At 39.4% G+C, this 21,701-nt stretch overlaps 1 protein-coding gene across 1 annotated transcript in view; it reads left to right on the forward strand.

The window, feature by feature from the left end:
- Positions 1-21,701, forward strand: part of MCTP1 (multiple C2 and transmembrane domain containing 1) — a 365,001-nt gene that overhangs the window by 336,464 nt on the left and 6,836 nt on the right. Inside the window, exons 18-19 of the mRNA XM_025199103.1 lie at positions 16,080-16,189; positions 19,854-19,963. Of these exons, the coding sequence (XP_025054888.1) occupies positions 16,080-16,189; positions 19,854-19,963 (220 nt within the window). The remainder of the gene's footprint in view (positions 1-16,079; positions 16,190-19,853; positions 19,964-21,701) is intronic.

Here is a 21,701-nt window from a genome sequence, read left to right on the forward strand (position 1 = left end):
TTCCATCAGTCTACCATCTTCCTATTTCTGCTCTTTTTTAGATGAACTTGAACTCACTGTTTTAGGTAAGGGAATATAATTAATGTATGTAATGGCATTATAAAAATACCTCATCATTAATTTTTTAACAATGACTTTACCCCACCATTGTGTTGTCCATTTTTCTGGGCCTGCTAGTCACTCAGAACCTCCAGTTTTCTTTGGTGTTGAATAACCAAAATGACTCTTTCATTCTTAAATTTTGCCACCTCACCATTCATCCTCTTTTCAGAGCATGAAAAAATATATTAAATGATATAATTTCTAACACTGAAACTTGTGGCACTCCACTGGTAACCTTTTGAAATGTTAAAAATTGATCACATCTTCCATTTTTTCTCTGTCTGGTAGCCAACCTCCAATTTTGGTCAGCATTTTACTTCTCAACTCTGACTTCATAGTCATTTTAATGTCCTTTTATTAGGGAGGAAATTAAAGGCTTTTTAAAAAGGCCATACAGGTTGTCAGCGTCATCTACTTTATTTGCTTTTTTAATGCTCTCAAAAAATTGCAGTAGCTTGCAAAGTCACACTTTTTCTCAACAAATCACAATTCTTTGTCCCTAACCTATTATTATGCTCATCTGCGCTTTCTTACAAGTCTTATTTCAATGTTTTTTTTCAAGCAGTTAACCAGTTGTTTAGTCTTATTTACATATAGCTCCAAGGAACACCAGATTGATTTTTTTTTTTTTAAGACAGGTACTTTTGGTACTCTCCATCCTTTGGATACAGCATCTCATTTTAGTGAGAGGAAAATTTTCCTGTTGCCTCAGGTATTTAAACAGCTTATTATTATACTGCCTTTTCATCCATACACTATAACTGTCTAGCTAGTCAGTTCCTAAACTTAAACCCTTTTCTTATAAATCCAAATTGTAAGAAATTCTGGTTCCACTGAAATCAATAGCAAAACTTCCATTGACTTAAGTCAGCCAAAATTTTGGGCACAAACTTCAGGATTTCGTACACTTTTAATGTCATTGGTACAATTATGTACACAGAAGTTCCTCCCCGGCACTTTCTAAAAGATTGTCAAAATGTTCGTGGAGGTTTCTGTATTTGATAGACAAGCCACCCCAGTGTTTTCAGTCAACATTTATTCAGCTATCTCTATTAAGATGATGAAATCTCCATCACTGTAACCTGTCTCACAGTCTTGCCCAGTCTAATGCAGTGCATGAAGAATAATTGTTACACCGCTTGAACAATCAACTGCAGCACTATTCTGTATATTACAGAAATCACGCAATCCAAATCTGGCCTTTTACAAAAATTGTTTAACCCTGCTCCAGTTGCTTTCAGCAGTCTGTTGCTAACCATTCTGCCACGAAGCATAAACATCTCAGAAATGTTTGTGTGTTTAATCTCAAACTGTCAGGCTAGAATAGTATAGATCATTTTCTGGAGGAATGGCACCTGCTCTCGTCCTGATTTTGTTTTCTTTGGGAAAAGATTGAATATAGTATATCCTCCCAAGCAGTTGTTTCAGCGATGATAAAAATTTCACAACCCTTCTCCATGTTTACTTAGTACTGCTGTGCCCTGGATATGACAATATGTGCAGATCCGATAGAAATAATGAAATCTATGGAAAGAAGTCTCAGAGAGGAGGAAAAAAAGATATTAGATGATGGCAGTTTTTATTCCCTGCTGTTGTTGGACTGCAAATAGTTTGCAACCAAGGCTGAGAAGCATTTAAACTTTATTTACTAGACAATAAATAATACAATGACTGCCTGCCAAAAGTCGAAAATGAGAGCTGTCGTTGAATTTACATGCTGTGGTTTGAGAAGTTTTCTTTTGTGAGCCCCACTAAAATAAGCCATGAGTTTTAGCTTGTGGAGCAAACAGAACTTTGTAAATAGTGGCCAAACATCTCTTCCTCTTTAAATACTCACAGGGATAAAATGGTATTTTAAATAGGCTGCATCTTGTCACAGTGCACCTACTGCATCATTCTCTATTACACAGGGATGGCAGCCTTCCAGATAGAGAGAGAAGTGTCGTTGTCTCAGACAAGGATCGAAGAGAAACATGAGCAATCTGCTTTTGGAGCGCATATCCCAGTGTGGATTCCTGGGCCAAAATATAGATGTGTTAAGCATCCCTGAAAGTGACATTGCATTCAAAGGCTCTTCGCCCCTCGGGTATACAGTGTGATTTGAATGTGAGATCTTTCTGTGTTCCACCAACTGTGATACACTTTTAATTGACCTTTTCTTCCATTATCACATTCATGCCCCATCTCTTAGTTCACCTTAGGACCCCCTGATACTTCCCTTCTGTGATAAGCTTCTAAACATAAACTGTAGAAATCGTCTGGTTTCCCTTCCTGCTTGTTCTATCGAGCATATCAGTCCTCATAACTTTCAGAAACCCTTCACACACACACATCTGTATGGGGCTTGGTAGCCTTGTTTTGTTTATTTGTTTGCTTTCGTATTTAATTACAGTCTGGGATTCAGGGAATGGCATGGCACATTTCTCAGAGGCCTCACAAGAATGGGCAACTGCCTGTGATGTGGTTACCACACTAGCATTTCTTGTTCCTTTTTATTTTCTTTAGAATGCCAAGCCATCGCATCTGAAAACACACTACTCTTTTCTGATATGTTGGATTTCAGCCTGTGTTGTTGAATGCGGGCTTTAGAATACAATAGCATCATCACTGACCTCCCTGTGTCAGAAGGATGCTCTGGCTGAGATAACATTTCCAAAGGAATCCTAAAATGTTGTATGTCCTGGCATGTGTGTTTCTCAGGTTATTGTTTGTAACACTGTACTGTTCATATGGGTTTGTATTTACTTCTAACACGAAGTTCATTTTCTGGCTGCCATTCACATTCATCTTTATTTTGACTGAGAGAGTTTAATTCTTCCTATCAAAAGCAAATTCACCTAAGGTGACTGGAAACAAGTATGCAGCTTTTCTTTACATGGTCTTTTTTTTGTAATGTAGTAAGTGTGTACATCTGGAACATATTCAGAGCTTTGGGAAATCGTATCAGTTGTAAATATTTGTTTATCTGAGGAAGCAAATAGATGCTTGTGTAAACCACTGAAAACTTGCAAGAAAAACCATCCCTCCACCTTCTTTTTTTTTTTTTTTTTTTGCATTTTTATGTAACCTGTATTCCAAATACTGAAGGGCTTATTCATGCCTTACACCCAGAATATAATTCATTGTGGTCCAATCTAAGTAAGTTTTTATTCTATGATGAGGCATCAGTAGGCTATTATATGGTTAAAATGAGGGACGTGAAAGGTTAAACGATTAATCGTTTAACAGACAAGTGCAGTGATAACTGGCTATTCTTTAGCTCAGGGCAGGTGCAGTCTGGCAGGGAGGGGAGCAAGGGAAGTGCGTGGTGCCCCAGCAGGAGTCGGAAGGCATCAGGCAAGCAGGATGGAAGCAGGGAGGAGGGGGAAAGGAGAGGTGGAGAGGCAAGGGGGACTAGCACCTATTGCCTCAAAGGAAAACAGTAAGCAGCCTAATGACTCATCAGTTAAGCAATTAGCTGCTCGTTCACAGGTGCGCCCTCCTTTCCAGTGCATGGCTTCACCTGGGCTGTGTTGTCTGGCTGGGTTTGCATCCTCCCTCCCTCCCTCCCTCCAGTGAAAGGGCTCCAGGAACTGGGAGCAGCGCCCAGTAGCAGCTTTGTCCAAGCTGCTGTGTTATTGGTTAATTGTTTAACTGATATACTTAGAGGAGGTTAAACAAATATTTTTTAAAATGTTATTTACATCCTTAGTTAAAACACATTTAGAAAATACCCTGGAAGGAGTTACACATGAACGTTATGCTGCACCTGCACTACAGGGATGCAGATTTGCTAGCCCTGCTGACACTGAATAAATAGGGGACAGTCCGAAAATTCCTGAGCTTAGGACAATTTTTTCTAGAAAATTACATTACAAAATTAATTTTATTTTTTCAGCCAGCTCCAGTTGGATTCATTTCCTAACAATGAATAGAACCGTATGTATCAGTCATTCAAGACAGAGGAAGGGAACTTGGATATATCTTCAAAAAATTGTGTTTTCCCCTCAATTGTACCCCCTCGCTGCTCCCATGGAACCCACTGCACCCTGCACAGACTCATCCACATGATACTCCAGGCCCTCTGCCCCCTTACCACCCCACAAATGCTACTGAGGCCTCCCCTGCCCCCCCTGCCCCCCCTGAGCTCTCAAATCTCACTGCTGGTCCTCATATCCCTTTGGCCCTCCTCACCCACAGTCTTTTTTGCTTCCAATACCCTGTACACCCTGTTTCAAGAGGTAGAACTTCCTAAAACTCTGAATGCTGGCAGCTTCAAGGGGAAAAATCTAAAGTGGAAGATTTTGGACATATTCTATCATTCTCCCCTTAAGCATCCACACACTACCATTGTGTGAAACAGAATACTAGGCTAGATGGACCTATGAGCTGACCCAATAAATGGAACTTCATAGAGCCTCAAGCCTATTGGATTCTTCTTGAAATAGGCTGTAGAGGGAGTTTCAGCACTGAAGAAGCTTCAGTCAGATCAGGCAGCTGCTCTTATATACCTCCAACCTAGCACAAACCAGATAGTGAGCAGAAGAAAAAATGCCAACAGCAGAAGGATACGTCTTAAGGATTTTTCATTTTAACAGCTTCAGCTGTCTTCTTAACCAGTCTCTAGTCAGCAGTAGGAAGGAAAATGGGCAGTCAATGTGTCTTTTAGAGCCCAGCCCTGAGGGTCTTCCTCCCAGTATATCATGCAATTTTTAACATAAAGACACTGGTCCAGACCTCCAACATCAAAGTACCCTAAAGGCATTAAAATAAATTTTATTAACAGTGGGTGAAATTCTTTTCTCATCATTGCTGTCACACATTTCCTCTCCATATTTTCCTGTAACTGGATGATTATTTTTTATCTTAGCCTGAACCCTTATGAAGAGAAATTTCAGAAGCAACGGTGCTTTTTTCTGAAATTGTTCATACGATTACATTCGTATTTATAGTACACTTGAATAATTTTAGCTATCCTGTGAAATGAATATATTCAAAACTGTAAAAGGTTACTTAGTCATCTTTGCTCTACAAATGAGATCTCTTTGACGTGGGGGGGGTGTAACTTAAGGGCTGTTCATAGTAGCTCATCTTTCATTTCATAGCTTCAGAGCTTTTTTTTTTTTTTTTTTTGTCTTTACCATCACTTCTTGAACTTTTACAGGGAATATTGTAAGATCTGTCAACCTCAGTTGCTATCTTTGGATTCAATCCCAACACTTGTTCCAAAAAGTTTTTTGGAAACATTAGGGCTTTCAGCTTGAGTCAGGAAGCTCAGGATTTGCAATTAATATTTTAATACTGTTTTCTTTAGACAAATGTTTAGAATAAATTACTTAAACTAAACTATGGCCATTAATACCAATTGATAATCAGGGACTATGTTTTTCATCCCTCTATCAAATGGTATAGCTACAGAATCTGTCGTGGTCACTGAAAACTTGAGATTCACATTCCCAAATTTATGTTTTACGGTTAGATCCTGAGCAGCTTAGATCTGCTGACTTCTGTCGAGCTATACGAACAGATGAAGCCTGTCCCATAGTTTTCAAGTCTCTGGGCTGTTGATCAATACAAATAGGCTCCTCAGGAAAGCATTTTTTCCTCCACTTTTTTCCTCCACTTTTTATAACAAATCACACTTGAATTAAATCACTGAAGTGCAGAAGTGACCCAAAGTTTTTGACTCGGTCAGCCACATTTTGGGGTTTTTTTTGCTGAGTAGATGCTGGAGACGTCTCTTGAGACCTCATGCCTAACGTGCTTTCTGTGATCAGATCTGCATGACTTACAGTTAAAATCTGGAGGCAAGGAAATATCCCCTTTCACTTAATATTTTTAGGACTTAAAAAGTCAAACCAAAATATATCAGCATCTCAAGGTAAAAATGTTGAAAACATGGAACCCCACCCCAACCAATAAAAAAGTAATGGAAATGACAGGAAGGAAATGGGCATAACAATAAGGAACAATAGGATGTCATTAGGGGTCTACCCAACTCAAGGAGGCAGCCGGCTGATTTCATTGGTAGATCGTGAGGCTGACTGCTATTTTTGAGGGCTTATTGTGACTGGGGCCCCCCATGCCTCTGAGTGACTGAGGGGCTCTGGTGGCCCTACCCCTTGCTACCAATTGGTGGAGGGGGTGCAGCCACATAACAAACAGCCCTCTAAACCAATCAGTTGCAAATGGCAGGGGCAGCAGTCATCTTGAGCTCCTCTGTGTACCAGCTACCCCCCACCTTCCCGACAGGCTGCATGGCCAGGCTGCAGTGCCATAAGGACTGCTGGCTCCCTCTGGGGAGCCAGCATTTTATTTTCATTAAGGCTTTATTTCTGCGGATTTTGCGGACATCGTCCACTTTTGCAGGCAATGCTGAATTTCATGTTTTCCGCGCATTTGCAATTTCAGTAGGTCCCTATTTAGTCACTGATTCAGATTTCTAGGCTGCTTCCTCCAGAGTCATTGCTTAGGCTATTTAGTCTTTGTCATGGTGATAGCTATCGCAATGTGGTATCCATTTTAGGCCACCCTCTCTAGTACATCCTTGTTGGAGATGCAGATCTTTCGGTGGCAGCTACAGCTGTTATCTATCCTTTAGCTTCCTTGGGGTCAGCCATAATTTAGCCTAAAATCTTTACCTGTATTTGATTAGTTGAATGACTTACATGAGAAGTGTAAAATCATACTATCTTATTGACACAAAGCTGAGAAACTTGTAAGAGACCATATAGTAAATCTTAAAGTATACTTTGGTGCCATGCTTAAACTGTGTTAAATCAGGAGGGTGAATCTGTAGAGCAGCTCTTGATTATTTTCTCTCTATTTAACCTCTGCCTAGGTGCATACTTATCATAATGTTTTCTCAGAAAAAAATTAAATCCTGGTCCATGAGCTAACCTAAACGAATCAAACTAACTGTTGCATCTTTTACCTTTGAGCCAATATACTGCATAACTGATTGAAATTTTAAATGAACATAGGCCCACAAAACTACATAAGCAGCTCTTCTTATACAGTAGAGCAATCTGTGGTTAGGCTTTGAAAATAATTTTTCAGATTAGATATGTTTTTGAAGACTATTTTACACTTTCAGTATCAAATGGTTCATTCTTTTTTATTTTATGTATTTGTTGGTGATGGGTGAACTGCAGAAAGTGGAAGGTCTGATTGGGATAAACCTCTAGAACTTCATATATTTATCTAATCCCAAACCTTTTTTACTCCCCTTTCTGGCCTCTCAACTGTCCTCTCATCCATCTAGCTGAATAAGGAGTTTTTCAGGGGAGCTTTTCTGGGTTTTTTTTCTCCCTACATCCCCTCCAGCCTCTCATGCAGCACGGGCAGTTCCCAGAGGAAGCATCTGTCTCTCCAGTACTGCTGCCAAGGTCTGCTGCCTATTTTAAATTGTGTGTCCTTTGTGATTTTAATGTTAGGGTTTGTCTTATGAAAAATTTACATGATATTAGATCAAAACCTTGAGGGGTGATGTTAACTTACACGGTGTCAACTGCAACTTTGCAATCAGCATAGACAGTACCTTGTCAGCTGCCCATGAATAAATACTACTGGGACCACTCTAGAAGAACTAAGAAGTTGTGGTCAATGTTGTGTTAGTTAATACACCTTCTCAAGGTTGTGTTCTAAATAGATTAATTAACTACTGAAGACAATCTTTTTGTGATACCCCAGAGTGCCAATATTTCAGGCTTTCTCAACATGCTCTGTAATTTGGGTATTGCAGAGAATAACTAGAGCTGACATCAGCAATGAGATGACCTGCAACTATAGGGAAGAAAGGATGGGAGCAAGTGATGTTGACTAGATTAAAGAGTGAGGTACTATCCAGAAAAAAACACAAAGGAAATAATTGTTGCAATCAAACATCATTCTGTCTCCCTTACAGTAGGAGATACTATTTTTTGCATTTAAAAACAATACCCAGGATGTAAAGGAAATAAAGATCAGCCAAAAGGACAACATCACAATTTTGTTTTTCACCCTAGGCAAGTATACTTGGCAGATTCCCTTCAACCCTGTGATTTGCCCCACAATACATTGCATAAATACCAAATTCCTTATGTTTCTCACTAGAAATAATGCCAAGGATAGCCTTTGGCAATATTGACTTTCTGTCCTTAAAATTATAGTCATCAATAGATAATCATGTTGCCATTTTCAAGTACTGCATTGTTTTAGAGTATTTTGGAAAACAGTATTTCATTAATGTATGCTATTGATCAAAATCAGCCAGGGTTTTCATTGTGCAATGAAAATTTAGGGGATGTTTTTCCCCACTAGATGGCTCTTCAATAAAATTGCTACTTTCATGTTTTTGTATTGTATCAGGACTATTATATTTATTGAGGTAACATGTTTAAGGAAAGCCAAATCAGGAAGGAAAAGAGTTAAATAGTATTTGAGAGTAAGAGGGGATGGAGGTGCAAGAGAGAAAAATATCATCAAGAAAATCATGTAAATTAATTTAATTGAAAACTGTCTTTACAAGTTTTCATTTTTGCACTGCCTAGATTTTAACATTGTCTGTGTTTCCTTGGATTATTCCTGTAGCTCATGATTTAATGTTAAAATTATGAAAATTATACTTATATTCTAGCTCAGCAGTAGTTCATCACAGACAAAAATTCTAATTTGTAGAATGGGTAGAAGTGAATAGAATCACAGAAGGTTCAAAATGATTTTATCAACTCTGAATAGATCATTTGAGGCAGAGCAGATTGTTGTAATGTTCATGCTTACAGCTATGGTGTCTTGATAAACAGTGAACCTACAATATTTTTGTATGTGTGTTGATATGGTTTAGTCATGCATGGATCTTACAATATTGAACACTCATTAGATTGTAACTTTCTTGTACTTTAGCAACTACAACACAAGTATCTAAAATAAGTTCTGTTAATATGGCCTTCAGGTTTTTGTTCCGTTTTTCAATAAGGCCTTAACCTGCTGTTAACTTGTGTGCTTGTAGCTGTCCACACACACATTATCTACTATTTGTACCTGCGGACAGTAGAAAGTGCATATACAAGACCTGTCTTAGCAAATGGGCTTTGCAGGAGAAATGGTTAGCAGTTATGCATGCACAGCTGTCACTGCATGAAAAACAGATAATTGATATGATTATATAAACTTGTACATGTATAGGTGGCTGCCAGAAATTGAAAATCAAGATCAGTTTGTCCAAAATAATCTGATGGTTTTGGTAATATTATAGCAATGCAAGTATTGTTAATGAGTCTGCCTCAATAGTTTGTTTGCATTATCGTATGACTATAATATGATTCTGTTTGTTCATAACGCTGGGTCTTTGGGGCTTGAGTCAAACAACTTAACTTTGATTCATGGATACCTTATCCATGAAAGCAGTAGATTATGCCTCTTCATAGAAAAATGGCCTCCAAAGAGCTGCCTTTCCAAGACTTCTGTTTCATGATCTGTTCCCCTAAAAATTAATGTAATTACCATGTTGCAGTTTATTTTATTTACTTGGTAAATAGACCCTTGCTGCCTGCATTCTCTCCACGTGATATTTGAATTCTACAATATTTGCTTCACATGGGGAGCATACACTGGTGCCACATATGTCTCTCTGCTGGATGCAATCAGTTACTTTAAAGAATGACCAGAAGCTAAGGAGTTATTAGCTAGGAGATAAAAAAGCTGGATTCTAAAATTTGTTAAATGCCCTCAACTCTCTCTGAAAGAATCTCCCCAAGTGTTTTCACATCCTTGTTAAACAAGAGGGGTGACCAAAGTGAACCTTTCTGGTACTCCACAAGTGGCAAGACTTGAGGGAGAAGAGTAGTTAAAACATCCTAACCCTCTCAAATCATTATCAATGTCATGAAGGAAGCCAGTTTCAAGTCTCTCTGTGTACCTGTGCCAGGTCCCATGGACAAATCAGCAGCATCTCATGATCACCAGTATCAAAGTGGGTTTAGATCTAATAGCATGTTTGACCTCTTCCGATTTCCCCGAGGAAATGATTAGATAATGAGTCATCTACGTGCCATATCCAGGTCTCAAGCTCCTCTGATGTGGGTGCAGAAAACCTACAGGAGATCAAATATTACTGAAGTTGGTTTGCTATCACCTTCACAGTGACCTTCCCCAGAAAGCAGAGGTTAGAATCTGGGAGGTAATTGGTGAGGTCATTAATCCCCAGTGACAGTTTTCTGAGTAAGGGCCAGATTATAGCATAGTATTTAACAGTAGCTGGCTGCTTGCCCTTCCTAAGGGAGGCATTAGTGTTTCCTGCCAGTTAAGGACTAAGGCATTCCCTTCTGACATGGGTTTAATACAACACAAGCGTCTGAATGGACATCTCCAAATGCATTCGAACTGGGCAATTGGTTGAAACTTAGGGGAATGCATTTGCTTCTTGCTGTTTGTGCACTGTGTGTGTTTGACTGCTAAACCTGCCTCAAATGTAGTCACTGTGATTTGATTTTGTATTATTTTTATTTACATTTGTGTTTTCATAATTATTTATTTATTTGATCAGAAACTCCTCATAGGGAGAAAGACTTGACTGTGAAACTTTGAAAAAACAGTATGGATTAATGAGAGAACCTCTCACTTGGAAAAGTGAAGCTAGGTACGGCTTTGTGTACTCTGATAATATATTGGGTAAAACAGTCTATGTCTATCTCATAGCTAAAGTAGTTCTTCCCCAGTGTGAATTATAAAGGTCTGTGGTTTTTGCGCAGAAGGTCATAGGTTCATTCCTTGTCAGTGACTGTGGGGTCTGTGCAGGTGCTGTCACATAACTGGTGGATTAATTTCTATTCCTCTGCCATGTGCAGCTGTCTCTCCTTTATTCATCTGTTGGAGACCAATCAGCCTCCTATACTTTGTGTAGAGGTTCTCTACCTTTAGTCTGCTGTTCCTTCTGCTGAAGGAACAGGCAGGGAGAAAAGCTTAGACAATAAGGAATATGGCTGGGTAAAGCTAGGTAGTGCATGGAGTACATAATGAGACTGATCCAGTATTTTCCTCATCACCTCCAGAACAGAATTTCCGAATTTCCTAAATGACCCATTTCCCAGGTAAAATTCACCAGTAGTTCTTCAATTCCCACCCCCATTTCTTTCTCTGCTTGGTTTCAAGGTCTGTGCTCCTCCATCCAGTTTGCCAGTTTATTTGTAGGATACTGATTCTGGCAAGTGAGTCAGACCTTTAAGTAAAACATTATTTTTTTCATTTAAAACAAGTTGTTTAATTCAGTTAATTTCAAGAGCATTACCCTTGGTTTATAAGTGTGTGGATGAAGAAAAATCTGGCCTGTTGATCTTTCTACTCTTGTCCCTGTTTTTGGAGTTATGGCTACATTCAGGCTCTTCTAAAAGAGCTCAGTGGTCTCAGAAAAGGCATTTACTGTGTTGTACCTCAGTTCCTCTTTATGTAAAACAGGCTATAGTTGAAAACCTTTATAAGAAAACTAAGCATTATTATTGGCTAAGAAGCATATCAAACCACAATCTACAATTTACTGTGAAAAGAAATAAGAAGTTGGTCTTAGCCGTTATTCCAAATTTCCTTCTTTTTGTGGATTCAAGTCAGATGGTCAACATTAGTCTGACATTCTTTTGTGATTTATTCAAATGCTCATCCCTCACCAAACATCTTCATTTTGAGATACCTTGAGCCTGCTACAAACAAACAAATCACGAAAATTAAATGGTAATAAAACTGTTGTCGGCTTCATATAATACATTTTATCCAGTATTTAAATGGCAATTATTTCCAGAAACTTGGCAATTGTAGCCATACAAATGATGAAATTGATTCCAGTCACAGTCCATCTTCCTTAGAAAGGAAATACCAGTAGTGTTTGAAAAATGGTTTATTAAGAACCTTGGCTTGCCAAAGGTGGCTCTTATGTTGGATTTGCTAACACAGCATCTTGCTGGAAAAAAAGTGTAGCTTTTCCCTAGCCCAGATTATTTTCTCTACAAATCTTTGGAGCAGGAAGTAAAAAGCAACTAATGGTTCATGGGGCATGTGGAATTAGTTTAAGCAAAGCTGAATCCTGATCTTTCTGACTGCCTCCCTTTTCCTGTACTGCTTTGTCTATGCCTGCTTCAGAGTATGTCAACAAATTTCCTTTAAACTCCTAAGGTGGGGAGGAGAGGCAATGGTGATTCGTTTTCTCTATGTCTATCCCTGCATCTCTCTCTCTCTCTTTCTTTCTCTCTATTTTTAAGGAGATAATGTAAAACAGATATCCTTTCAAGAAAAAAAAGGTATAGGTTTGTCTTGTAAAATACTTGTCAAGAAAAATAACCTTAGGATCTCCTAAAGTAATCCCTGTTGAGTTCTGCAGATGTCACAACAGACATTGTTTTTTGTTACATTGATATAATTCTTTTCTCACACATTTTGATTATACAAGAGGCAAGGATTTCTTAGGGCAATATCTTTTATTGGACCAACTTTGTTGTTGGGATAAAGTTAGACAAGGTTTTGAATGCAAGACATTCTTCATTACAATTTAATTATAGCAAAGGCAGGATCTGGGAATACAAACTGAAGAGGTGAAACTATATATACCATAACTGGAGAAAGCAGTTGGTCTTGAGTCACTTATTGTCTGCTTTCTAGTTTATTGAAAAAAACCCAGATTATTTTCATGTTCATCTGTCAGTGCATGCAATAGTTGCATAAATAAAGCAGATCTTTTTCATAATGACATTGTAGTGATATGGACAGTTAATTATGAATCTACCTTTTCTGTATGAAATGTAAGGCACATCCAGAGGAGCTATAGTGTACCTGAGATGAATATCAGTATCATTAGCAAGGTAGGAAGAAATTACATAAATACTGAGGAGGTAACTTAAAAAGAGCCACTGATGCTGTATAGCTTGGGGTATATTTTACTTTAGTGGCTGTGGTCATCAGAGAAAACATTTTGCTTGATTAATACATTATTTGAACTAACAGCAACTTATTATTAATCTCACAAATGAACTGAGAGTACTATCTGACTCTTTCAAGTGGGTTCAAAATGACTTTGTATGTTTTGCCATTCCCAGGTGTTTATGGCTTTTAAATTATACTGAATCATTGGAAATAGTTTTGCCGTATATACACCTCGCATGGTTGCTGATTTATAGCCAACCTGCCTTTTGTGGCTAAATTCTTTTAACATCTTCAAAAGAAATCTTGACAATGTAGTTTCTGGACTAGTGTCACCAGAGAATCTTCGGATGATTAAACACTGAATGATATTTCCCTCATCCACGCTGGTTTATAAAGGAAAGCAAAGATGACAATAAAAGAAATGTACCAATTTATTCTCTACTAATAAAGTATTGAACATTAGTGAAGAAGAAAGAAATATTGGAATGCAACACAGACCAATTCCATTAGCCACTGTGGTTTTGGGTCATATACAATATATAAAGAGTTATTACTTCATTCATAGGGGACCAATGTGTTATGCAGTTTGTGATGGAAGAAGTTTTAAAGTAAAACAAAAAAAGAATTCTAGATGAATACTTTGCTTTTTAAACCTTTACTAACCTTGAAAAGTATTGTTGTTGTTGCTGATAAAACACTTTAAGAAAATACAGAGAAACTCAATATGGCATTGCACACAATTAGAAAAGTTCTGAGAAAGGCAAGGAGGAAATGTCACATTTAGCCGATTTTAACCCATGAGTAGAGTCATTATGTTACAGCACTTCTCAGACCTAGCTTTGGACTCCATGTAAATCTGATACCATCTAGTGATGAGATTAGGGTTCAGAAAGTAGCCTCATGATGGCTACAAAAGGGATATCAAAAACAGGACCACTCCTTCCAAGACATGTCCAGCCCGGAGATATGTTCCTTTAGGAAGCAAGGCTTACAAAATACAGGATGTGTCTAGTAAAAGCGTACAACACATATGAAGAAGCCTTAGCAATGACAATTCCTCACTTTCAAATAAAAATGGTGATTATTTTATGGAAAACTCAATGAAAGTAATTTAATGAGGATCTATTAGTAATAGGCAATGAAACTGTAAATGTATTGACATCTCACTTAATAAACCTTTTGTATTAATATAAATTGATGGCTATATGAATAAATATCCAGTTTTGTATAGACACTGGTTAAATAAAGAGATAACCAAACTACTTCATATAATATCACTGTAGCAAGGCACTGGGGTGTTCCTGCCCCTTTAAGGGGCTAATGGGAGACTTACCTGACCGGAAGATAGGGCTCAGGCTTGAGCTATGTGAGTCCAGAGCCTAAACTGATCAGGCCGTATTTCCCTGGCAGTCATGAAGTAAGGAGCTCCTGGGTGCAGAGCTGCAGGGTTCCTGAAGGGACTTGGACTTATGTAAAGAACTCTGCAGGCCTGGGAACAGAGGCAGGTCACCTGGGCAGAGAGAGGCTGGATTTTACAGGCAACCAGCCTTTGTTTTATGTTGAACCCAGAGAGGGATTGAGGTATCCACCAAAAGGCTGAGATGCTTATTTTTATTCAAGTGGCACTGGTGGTTTAGCCTTGAGCCCTGCTGTGAAAGGCTCAAGACTTACTTAGAGACTCGGTAAGCTAGGAGCCCACAGACTGAGAGTAGGGCCCAGTAAGAGGTCCAGGAGCCTAGGAAAAGGCTGAGACTTGGACCAGAGGGTCCACATGCCCAGGGAAGAGCTGAGCCAGGCCCGAGGGTCCACGAGCCCAGAGCAGCCTAAGCCAGAGTAGAAGGTCCCTGAGCCTGGAGGAGGGGGTTTTGTATGGGACCAGGGGTCTGAGAGCCTGGAGGAGGGGCTGCATGTGGGACCAGGGATCTAGGAGTTCAGAGGGAGATCATGTAAGGGACCAGGAGGTCTGAGGGCCTAAGGGGACAAATAGGCAACGTCAGAGAGAGAGAGAACACCCACGAGGCTTGGTGTGTGGTGTAGGGGAGGAACAGAGCCACACATTGAGCCCTTAAGGCTATGGGTGCCCTGGAGAGGCACAGATATGCATGTAGCTCTTGAAGCTATGGAAGGGCCCATTGAGCTCAAGGGTCAAATGAAGGCTGTTGGGAGTCCAAGAGAGACCCAGTGGTACTGCAAATGGACTAAGGCTCACTCTCAGGCCTGCGTGCATCCTCCTTTCTTTGACCTCTATTAAGAACAAGGCATGGTGGGTGAGCAGTTAAGGGAGGGCTGCAATAGAGACTGAGCTGGACAGGAGTCATGCAGCCACCAAGGGGCGTCATGGCCACCCCTGGGTCATGAACCTGCCACAACCACCTTTCCTAGATATTCCCAGGATATTTCATTCCTGTCATGGTTGAGACATTACAGGTCTTCCACACAGTTAAGCATACAAAATATGCTGTTAAGAAAATGGAGTTGCACCTTATATAACATTATAGATATGAACAGTTACATGTGAACCCACATTTTCTGTATTAGGTGAAATGCACAGGATGTCCAGGGATAAGGAAAGGAGCACAACACCATTTATCAAGTTAATTCCTTTGGCATTTCCCAGTTCCGTCCCAACATTCTTGTCTAAGGTAATTTCTGCCAAAGGGGATGACAGAAAAAAAAAATATCACATGGAAATTTGGCAAGTCATTTCTGAAGCCAACGGCCTGTCCACAAGAAGTAAGATGTATCTAGTTTTTTACACCCTGTACTTCAAAAAGAGCTTTTATCATCTTGAATGGGGATACCACATCAACTAAGAAGATGCAGTTCGGAACAAAGCTGCCTGACACACTGCTTAACCAAAATGCAAAGTGAAAATGGCATCCCTAATACAATAATAATTGCAGAGACCTGAATTGTTGAAATATGCATTTAGGAAACTGGTATAGTGACACATAAAACTGAACCCCTATGTACCAAATTTATGTAGACTCTGTACATCCTATTGAAAGTTTAAGGAAATAACTAGTGCCTGTGATTGGACCCTACTGTGACAGTTTCTAAATACAGACTTTTACTGACAGTCTATTCTGTTCTTTTCTTTTTGTTTTTTTTAGGATAGTGAAAAGAAAGGATTTATCAATAAACTTTATGCCATCCAAGAGGTTTGTGTCAGTGTCCAAAATGTCCTTGATGAAGTGGCTTCACTTGGAGAAAGGATAAAGAAGTAAGTGCTGACACATTGGTGCTGGATTGCTTTCTGTGGTATTCACATTTTTTTCACCAGCTGAGGTGCAAAGTATTAAATTTTTTTTGGCAAAGGACTCCATTTTGGGATGATGTATTGCAAAATCTTATCATTAGTTACTTCGCTTTGTGCTGACCCTTGGTTTCATGAAAGTCCTGTCATTTTAATTCTGGAATTTAGAAGTATATGAATTGGAAAAGGATCAGAACTGTGGCTTTGAAGGAAGAAAGAGGACTGTCCTTCAGCTGAGAGATGGAACACTTTTTAACCTAGACATTGGAAAAAAAATGAATACAAATTCTTGATCAAAGAAGTACATAGAGCTAAATAAAGATTTCAGAGATTTTAAACATACGCACATGCTCAATTGCTAGGAATGCTTGTTTTATGATAGGTTACTTTTAGAGCAGTTTTCATCTGTTGCAGGTGTATTATTTATGCATAAAATATATGCTTTACCAACAAGTGTAAACATTACAATTAAATAGTTAAATACTATGCAGAATATAAGGGGAAATTTTTTTTATGGTGTGTTTACATCTGAATGATGCTGGCCTATTACAGGAAGTATGGTATAATTCTGGCATGTTCAGCCAATGAATACTATTATTTGAGACCAGAAAAATTCTACAAAGTATCTCTCAGCTAAAAGACAGGGCTGAAGTCTGCTTGGACTTCTGCCAGAAAAAGGCCAGTCACAGGTCCTTCCAGAGTAGGAAGTTTGGTGCAATGTGTTCAGGACCTTCTTGGTGCTGTAAGCAGCACAGTACAAAAGATGAGGCAGAAGGTGACTAGGAGACCACTGTCATTCCAAACATCCTCACAACAGGTCTACCAGGGCTTTCATGGTACACTCAAAGTAATGCAAAGGTGGAGACAACAGCCCCAACACTGGTTTACTACTTATTTTGAATACTGTCCAGGGACTCCAGGTGTCCAAGGGGCTAAGCTCACATTGCTAAGTGGTAGTTATCATGAATTAGGCCTAACTGTTCATTTGTACTCTCTGTTTCTGATAATGAAGTCTGCACACAGGTACATGGCACTAAAACACTAACTGGAAGTGAATTTTAAGAAAATGATATAATGTCATGGGGTCAGGAGACTATAACTATAAAGCATTGGGTCCTCTCATCCTCTTTTACTTCACCCATAGCATGGGCCTGTAGTAAGCTTTTCAGTGTCAGGATGAACAGAATGTTGTTACAGAAGCTGTCATCTACGCATTTCAGAAAAACAGAGCATAAAAGAGAAGTCTGGGAAGTCTTCCCATGGGGGTACTTGTGAAAAATGGTGCATTTTGCAACCTCAAAACCAGGCATACACACAAGAGTAGAAGCAGGGTTGGTACTTTATATTGGTCAGACTCTCAAAACTAGCCCCTTTTTAATTAAGGCTGTTCAAGGGAGTCATCTTGATCATATTTTTCAGCTTGCATTTTGGAATTAGATTTGTGTTCCATTGTATAAGAAAAGAGAGCAACATCATTTGCTAAACAAAGTGAGATTAATAACACTTCCTATAAATCTTTGTAATTTGCTCCTAAAAATGTTATAGAAAATTTGTACTGAATACAGTGCTAACACAGCACATAAGGAGGTTTGCTAAGTGAGGAGCCAGTGTTCCCACACATGAGGTGTCTGTGATCCATAGCACCAAGCCGAGTCACAGGAACATGAGCAGACCCTCAACCTTCTGTTCACCCCAAATACATGCAGAAGAAGGGAAAAGAGCAGGTGTCCTCCGAGGAGAAAAGGACTGATCCTACACCAAGTGACACTAACATAATGTTCACTCTGGAGACATGTCAAAATTGCCAGGGGAGAAAGAAGACAAAACAAGAAGCCAGAGCTCATTATGAAAAATATGGCTAGCAACTCAGACAGCAGTAATTATTTAACCAGAGAAGCCAGAATAATTTAGCCACAGTGATCAGGGCACACAGTCAATATAATTTAAAGATACCATCAAGCTGTTTTGAGCCAAAAACATACTTTCTTTATGGGAAGATAAATGCCATGTGAAATCTTTGGAGTGGTGGTGCTTTTATATAGCCATCCCACTTAACCAAAGATCCCCTGGGATAATTTAACCTGGCCCGTTGCCATTTCTCTCTTCTACAAACTGAGGATTGGAATCCACACCACGACTGCTTCAAGACTTTCTGCATAATCCTCCTCTTCTCCCATATCATAGTCTCTGCAAAGTGGCTCCCCAGTTGATCTTTATTCCACTTAGGAATTTGAAGCTCAAAGTGAGGCTCTTAATCTTAAAGTTTGATGTAAAACCAGTTTACCTGAAGCTTCTTTGAAACCTCAGTCCTTCTGTGCCTAGATAGTTGAAACACTTACACTGATATAATCAGCCTGTACGGCCCTGAAAAAATGAGTAGGCAGATGGCATAAACCCCTCCACTGAGCTAAGATTGCCCAGTCTGGTATAGAATTACCCTAAAAAGGAGAGGGAACAAAAATCTATTGGGGGAAATGATGCTAGTGTACTTGCCATCTGTTTGCAGCTTATCTCAGGGTAAGCCTTTAGTCCAGGAAATGAGGCGATGAAATGCTAAAGTAATGTGTACCTGGGTGTGCAGGTACTCTGGGAGAGCTGGTCAGCTAGCCACTCTGGACCCTGGTGTGTTTTGCATTGGTGTTCAAAATCAAGTTACATTTTTTCAATAATACCGTATGTCTAGGCCTTCTACTTCCTCCTTTGTCTCCCAAGGAACACTTCCCATTTTGCTGCAGCTTTGCTTTTCCCTCCTATAATTATTTTTTTCTTGTGCTGTTCTTCCCTGTCCCTTTCTCACCTTTCTTTTTTAACGTTCTCCTTTTCTCTTTGCTGCCCCAATTCTCAATACTGTTTTTCTGTCCTTTTCTCCCCATATTATACCTCCTCTTCCTTCTGTCTCCTACCCTTTCATACCTATTACCTATCAATCCTGCCTTTCTGAAAGGTTGCTTTCCTGCATCATAGAAGGGTTGCCCACTTTGCACAAGTATGCATAACACCTGCATAATTTTAGTCAGTCCTGACCCCACTGTGACTGAAAGACCACTGACTTGGGAGTATTACCACATATGAAACAGAGACAGGGAAGCCACTCAGATTCACAGTTAACTCCTTGCCTGTGTTTCAGAGTGCCAGAGGAGAATTCTATTAGACGACCTAACCAGCATTGTGCAATATTCCAGCCATTAATAATGGAGGTGGCGGGGAAAGCACAAGCACTTGGGCCTTGTTTGAGCAAATGAACTAAAGACAGGGATATGAGCTGTCTTTGTGAGTAAACTTAGAAGAAAGGAAATTTACAATTTTTTCTGGGGGTAAAATAGGGGAAGGTATTGGAATTCCCCACCCCATGACAACAGTAGTCTCTCACTGGCATGCAGGGACCCAGTTAAGTGAGTTGGGAGAGATTTTTTCACATGGGATGAAGAAGCTAAGCCTCACTTTCATTTCCTTATGGTGTGAATACAGATCTGAGATCTTCCACCTATTCTGCACCCATTTATTCATACACAGTTTCAATTCTCTCACTAATGAAGACTGACTCTTCTGTTTGCAGAGCTGTAGTCTGCCTGTTCTTTTGTAAGTTCGGTAAGGCGATTAGACTTCTGACTTATGTTAATTTTTTGTTTAGTACATTCAACTGGACTGTCCCATTCTTAAGCTGGCTGGCAATTGTTGCCCTCTGTGTGTTCACAGTCATCCTGTATTTCATTCCACTGAGATACATTGTCCTTGTCTGGGGTAAGTAAAGCCTTTTTTAACTGTCTGTGCCACTTAGAACAAACTGTTTTTTAAGGGATGAGTTACACTGTCAGTAGTTTTCTGTATTTATGGTCATGAAGCTACTCCATGATGGAAATAGACAGGTTAGTTAAAAATCACAACTGTGTAAAGATTTAGGCCCACCTGCAAAAAGCATTTTTCTTGTCTGGCATTCTAGACTTCATCATGCTATAAACATGTAGCTGTGAGGATTCTTCATATATCAAAGTGTAGCTTTGCCTAGATATTATTCTGATTTATTTTCACCACTTATACACAAACAGAGGCATTTCAATCTATATAGTGCATTTAGGACACTATGCTTTTTTACTGCAGCACTTTATCTTGTGGAAATGTATGTAAACACAGTGCCAAAAAGCTGTTTAAAAGGTCACCTTTAGGCTAACAGAAAAGCACATGTGGTATTTTACCCATGGATAATGAACAAAAAGTAGGTAGGTTTCTTTTGGGGACAGAGCTAACCCTCAATGGCTTGTTTCCATTTTTTATACAGTTTTAGTAAAGCTAATGTACTACATACCAGTTCTAAAAATTGCTTTATGTTTTTAACCATACATTTTTAACAAAAACCGTCCTCTGTATCAGCAACACCTCCATTCTGTAGGGACGCACCCAACATAAAGAAAATTGGCTCATTTACATGTGGAGCAGCTAGCTTTTGTTTCCAAAAATAAAAATATTAAATAAAAATAAATCATGCCTTGGAAAACTCAGTTTTCCCTCAAACTCTAGGAACAACATATTGTAGCATTAACTTGACTTCAGATATTTTACCTGAAGATTCCCAGTGCAGTTTTTGCAATAGACATTGGTTATTGAAGTTTAAACTAGTCACTTAAAATGCAACAGGCAAATCTTAAAAGAAACTTAGGAACCCAAGTCAAACCTTCTGGCACTTCTGCTATTCTCAAAACCACCATTCAGCTGTTGCCTAATGCCTTCAGATAAGACTGGAATTCATATTCCTTGTAGATCATAGAACCAATCAGTGCCACTGGCTAAATCATTAGAGCCCATTTACATAGTAGAACCCAGATTCTCTGCAGGTTAGTCTCCTACTCCCCTGGGAGGATGAGGGTTTGCAAACTAAGTGGAAGTTATAGCCATAGCAAACAGGGAGAAGGTAGACCACAGCGGTGCACTGGCTTTTTGCTGTGGCTTTTACTTCAAAAAGCATAGCTTCTGTGTTTTGCTGCACAGGACTGCCGCTGTGCTTTAGCAATGGGAGAAGCAGTGCCCTTTGAAGTAAAAACCACAGGAAACAGTTGAGCAGCTTTTCCTTAATTCATCAACTGACTGAGAATTGAACTGGTTGCGAACCACCCAGATACAAATGACCCAGGTTCTTCTGTATAGTGGAACAGCTCCAGTGTGAGAGGCAGAGAGAGAGAGACCCTGCCCAAATCAAGGATTAGAACTTGATTAGATCAAGGATCTAAATCAAGGATTAGAACGTCCTAAATCCCAGAGGATTGCTCTCACCATTAAACTATTGGTCGAGTTGGAATTGGTATGTTTCCAGTTTTACACAGTTGGTAAAAGAAAATATATGCTACTGAATCAGCGAACCTCAGTGTGGTAGCAATGAAGTTTGGTGCCCGGGGCAAAACTCACAGTGGTAGCCCGCCCGTGTCCTGTGCACAGATCCAGGGGGCACATGCCCCCTCCCCCCCCCCCCCCCCCCCCGCCTTCTTCG

Source organism: Alligator sinensis, unplaced genomic scaffold (assembly GCF_000455745.1).
Source record: "Alligator sinensis unplaced genomic scaffold, ASM45574v1 scaffold223_1, whole genome shotgun sequence".
NCBI classification, from domain to species: domain Eukaryota; kingdom Metazoa; phylum Chordata; order Crocodylia; family Alligatoridae; genus Alligator; species Alligator sinensis.